This window comes from Austrofundulus limnaeus, unplaced genomic scaffold (assembly GCF_001266775.1).
Source record: "Austrofundulus limnaeus strain Quisiro unplaced genomic scaffold, Austrofundulus_limnaeus-1.0 Scaffold122, whole genome shotgun sequence".
NCBI classification, from domain to species: Eukaryota; Metazoa; Chordata; class Actinopteri; order Cyprinodontiformes; family Rivulidae; genus Austrofundulus; species Austrofundulus limnaeus.
Genome location: NW_013952524.1, coordinates 1,179,650 through 1,184,668, shown reverse-complemented (window position 1 = coordinate 1,184,668; position 5,019 = coordinate 1,179,650). Strand labels below are relative to the sequence as shown.

At 41.8% G+C, this 5,019-nt stretch overlaps 1 protein-coding gene and 1 pseudogene across 7 annotated transcripts in view; both read left to right on the top strand.

Annotated features, from left to right (window-relative positions):
* Positions 1–2,887, top strand: part of kirrel3b (kirre like nephrin family adhesion molecule 3b) — a 220,219-nt gene extending 217,332 nt beyond the window's left edge. For all 7 annotated transcript variants that reach the window (XM_014015071.1, XM_014015070.1, XM_014015066.1 and 4 more), the window contains one exon: positions 2,223–2,887. In XM_014015071.1, coding sequence (XP_013870525.1) covers positions 2,223–2,684 — 462 coding nt within the window. In that variant the 3' untranslated portion in view covers positions 2,685–2,887. The remainder of the gene's footprint in view (positions 1–2,222) is intronic.
* Positions 2,888–3,017: 130 nt separating this feature from the next.
* On the top strand, positions 3,018–4,795 carry LOC106522178 (kin of IRRE-like protein 3 pseudogene; annotated as a pseudogene).
* The last annotated feature ends 224 nt before the right edge of the window (positions 4,796–5,019 follow it).

Sequence of the window (5,019 nt, the reverse complement as noted above, 5' to 3'; positions counted from 1 at the left end):
GTATATGTACTGTATATGTACTGTATATATATTAGGGCTGTGCGGTATATGCGGTAGAAATGGTATGACGTTGACCAACGGTAGAAATTTACCCTCTACCGTCCTGTCGTCAGTTACATCATCGCACCTGTGTCAACATGTCTGCGAGTGTAGAGGCAACCGAGCGGGAGTTCGAAATATAATGAATAAATTATAGCATTTTAAAACATGTATAGAGAGAATAAACCCTCAAAATCCCCCCGTCCCTCAGTAGAAAAGTTACATCGTGTGGCGGGATCATTTCCTCCCTCCCTCCCGCTGCACGTCACGCAGAGCGAAGCTTTAGCACCCSTAGTTTTTTCACACACAATTGTCCGAGAAATAAAACTTGTTTTTTTATGTATTGCTACCCACAGAGATGATTTTAAAAAAAAGATGTGGACGTTCATTCAGTCACAAATCCTTCTTGCTAATGTTAAGTCAGCTTCTGCTCTGATGATGAAGATGAGCGCGAAACAGAGCAGCAGCTGACAAGTTCAGCAGGCAGAAGCTCATTGCATGGCAGGAAGATAAAGCAAAAATACTGGGTTTGATTAAAATGACAGTTTTCTGCAAAAAACAAATGACTAATAATGACATTATCTTTACTTTTTATGATAATTTTCTTCTGCGATATATACTGTACCGTTACCATGAAGGGATTTAATTTATACCGTTGTATGAATTTGAGATCATACCGCCCATAAATGGTCATCAGTACAACTCAGAACTTAATTTCTAAACTAAATATGAGAATCTTTCACTGAACGACATGGAAAGTGCTTCAAGTGTAGGAGGTGAAAGACCATGCAAAATTTGAACGACCAGACAAAGATTTGAAAACAAGATCATGCTATCCTAATTTCCAGTTACAGGCCTTGTGCATTTGCATGTTATCTAAATATTTGGTTTCAGCAAAACCTTTAGATTTCTTATTCAGCATTTTGCTTTCTTAACATTTTGATTCAGCTATTTAAATGTGCTAAAATGGGACTTTAGAAAATCCACACTCAAACATTGAAGTTAAATACAGCAAACTTCAGCTGTATTTTATTTATTTATTTATTTATTTATTTATTATTTAGTATGAGCTGCTTTGCAAGTGGCACAATATACTATCATTGCATTGGGGGTCATAACCTACTCAGTCAAGCCAAACAAACAAGTATTTGTATTCAGAAAAGAAATTGCAGAAATTTGAGTGATTTTACAAAACTTGTAACAAAAAACATGGCATGTTTTGTGTTTGTTGCCAGTATTTCTATTGGACATTCAGTTCCAGTCATTGCCCTGCTTTGACCCACCATAAACAAACATCTTGCTTGAATCTTTCCTCTTAGAGAGTTACATTCTGTTCTGTACGTTTTTCCTTTTTGTCCATTTCTTCATTGCCATTGATTCCCTGGAGTTTGCTTCTCTGTTGTGTTTGCCGGTTTACCTGCTGCCTCAGGGGCCAGACTTTCTTTTATTTTATTCTAGTTAATGACAGCTTGCATGAGGCAAGAGCAGAGAGAGAAGCCCGAACGAGAGATAAAGGCCAGACGCAAACAATCTCCCTGCCTGCTGTCAGATAATGACAAGCATAACGAGGATCCTCTCAGGTTGTCGCTTCCATTATGAGCATTCTCCTTTTGGGATTTGCCACCATGCTCACTGTGCTTGACATTCACATTTGTTCACAAAAGAATATGAAGAGAAAAAAAAGGCACACACATACCCCAGCTGGACCCTTAGCAACAAAAGCCTGGCAGACAAACAAGTGGCACAGCTGTAACACTGGAAGCAGTTTCAGTGCAGACACAAAAGTTAGCACTTTGTAGTCCGTAAAGGTCTAATTAAAGCTGGTATGCAAGTGAACTTTACTGTGACACATAGATGCCAAACCATGAATCATCAAGCCCTGCTTAATTAGTGAGGGATGGGATTTTTAAGGTTAGTGCAGGGGTTCGCAACACTCTGACAATGAGTGTCATCTTTGTTTTCTTTGCGGTGAAACAGCAAACTGTTGCTTTATTTGTTCAGCAATTTGAATGGTAATTACTGCCAGTTTTTCCTTGACGCCTGTTTTGCCTTAGCTTTGAAAAGAATTTATGAAAATAAATATAAACCAATCCAGTTTTTTTCTGGTTATTGATTTGTTTTTGTTTTTTTCTGACTGTGCTCTTCATATTAATTTTGTGACCTTGTCTGTGTTTTATCAACAGGACCCTACAAATGGCTATTACAGTGTCAATACCTTCAAGGAGCATCACACGCCAACAATGACAGGCAATCAAACTACTGAAGCGAGGAACCCCACCAACACAGGTACCCTTGGCAAGCAGAGGGTACCAACAGGCATGTCCTTCACCAACATTTATTCCACTTTGGGAGCCGGCCCCAACCGACTGTACGACTACAGCCAACGCTTTGTGCTGGGCATGGGCAGCAGCTCCATTGAGCTGTGCGAGCGGGAGTTCCAGCGTGGCTCGCTCAGCGACTCCAGCTCATTCATTGACACGCAGTGCGACAGCAGCATCAGCAGCTACAGTAAGCCGGACGGCTACGTGCAGTTTGACAAAGACAGCAAGGCGTCAGCCTCTTCCTCGTCCCACTATTCCCAGTCCTCCTCGCAGAACTCTGACCTCACGCGGCCCCTCCAGAAGCGCATGCAGACCCACGTCTGACCTCTACAGAGGGCGCGGGTGTTTGGATGGGAGCGTAACAAGCAGCTAGGATTGTAAAACTTTTTATAGAATCAGCCAACGAGAAGTCCTAGAGGATCAGTGTTACTGAGTGTTTTTTTTATGGATGCCCCACCAGGCTGGGACTACTGTGCTTAATGCACCATGTAACTTGCTTAAACTTCTCAATGTCCCAAAAAAAAAAANAATGGGACTTTAGAAAATCCACACTCAAACATTGAAGTTAAATACAGCAAACTTCAGCTGTATTTTATTTATTTATTTATTTATTTATTTATTATTTAGTATGAGCTGCTTTGCAAGTGGCACAATATACTATCATTGCATTGGGGGTCATAACCTACTCAGTCAAGCCAAACAAACAAGTATTTGTATTCAGAAAAGAAATTGCAGAAATTTGAGTGATTTTACAAAACTTGTAACAAAAAACATGGCATGTTTTGTGTTTGTTGCCAGTATTTCTATTGGACATTCAGTTCCAGTCATTGCCCTGCTTTGACCCACCATAAACAAACATCTTGCTTGAATCTTTCCTCTTAGAGAGTTACATTCTGTTCTGTACGTTTTTCCTTTTTGTCCATTTCTTCATTGCCATTGATTCCCTGGAGTTTGCTTCTCTGTTGTGTTTGCCGGTTTACCTGCTGCCTCAGGGGCCAGACTTTCTTTTATTTTATTCTAGTTAATGACAGCTTGCATGAGGCAAGAGCAGAGAGAGAAGCCCGAACGAGAGATAAAGGCCAGACGCAAACAATCTCCCTGCCTGCTGTCAGATAATGACAAGCATAACGAGGATCCTCTCAGGTTGTCGCTTCCATTATGAGCATTCTCCTTTTGGGATTTGCCACCATGCTCACTGTGCTTGACATTCACATTTGTTCACAAAAGAATATGAAGAGAAAAAAAAGGCACACACATACCCCAGCTGGACCCTTAGCAACAAAAGCCTGGCAGACAAACAAGTGGCACAGCTGTAACACTGGAAGCAGTTTCAGTGCAGACACAAAAGTTAGCACTTTGTAGTCCGTAAAGGTCTAATTAAAGCTGGTATGCAAGTGAACTTTACTGTGACACATAGATGCCAAACCATGAATCATCAAGCCCTGCTTAATTAGTGAGGGATGGGATTTTTAAGGTTAGTGCAGGGGTTCGCAACACTCTGACAATGAGTGTCATCTTTGTTTTCTTTGCGGTGAAACAGCAAACTGTTGCTTTATTTGTTCAGCAATTTGAATGGTAATTACTGCCAGTTTTTCCTTGACGCCTGTTTTGCCTTAGCTTTGAAAAGAATTTATGAAAATAAATATAAACCAATCCAGTTTTTTTCTGGTTATTGATTTGTTTTTGTTTTTTTCTGACTGTGCTCTTCATATTAATTTTGTGACCTTGTCTGTGTTTTATCAACAGGACCCTACAAATGGCTATTACAGTGTCAATACCTTCAAGGAGCATCACACGCCAACAATGACAGGCAATCAAACTACTGAAGCGAGGAACCCCACCAACACAGGTACCCTTGGCAAGCAGAGGGTACCAACAGGCATGTCCTTCACCAACATTTATTCCACTTTGGGAGCCGGCCCCAACCGACTGTACGACTACAGCCAACGCTTTGTGCTGGGCATGGGCAGCAGCTCCATTGAGCTGTGCGAGCGGGAGTTCCAGCGTGGCTCGCTCAGCGACTCCAGCTCATTCATTGACACGCAGTGCGACAGCAGCATCAGCAGCTACAGTAAGCCGGACGGCTACGTGCAGTTTGACAAAGACAGCAAGGCGTCAGCCTCTTCCTCGTCCCACTATTCCCAGTCCTCCTCGCAGAACTCTGACCTCACGCGGCCCCTCCAGAAGCGCATGCAGACCCACGTCTGACCTCTACAGAGGGCGCGGGTGTTTGGATGGGAGCGTAACAAGCAGCTAGGATTGTAAAACTTTTTATAGAATCAGCCAACGAGAAGTCCTAGAGGATCAGTGTTACTGAGTGTTTTTTTTATGGATGCCCCACCAGGCTGGGACTACTGTGCTTAATGCACCATGTAACTTGCTTAAACTTCTCAATGTCCCAAAAAAAAAAAAAGATTCAAGAAGCCTTATATTTCCTTCATGCTTAATTCATTAACTCCCTCTTTTTTTCTCACCTATAATGCTAATGTGCCACAGAGAGGTTATTTGCCAACAAAGACACTACACGGGTTTGAATTTTGAACTTTAAATACTTGGTTTCTGCAGCTGAATTGTTCACGGATCTGAGGGCAGGAARACTAGGCTTTGTATGACAATCATCTCCCCTGGCATGGACCAAATTTGCCTTTTGAAGATTGTC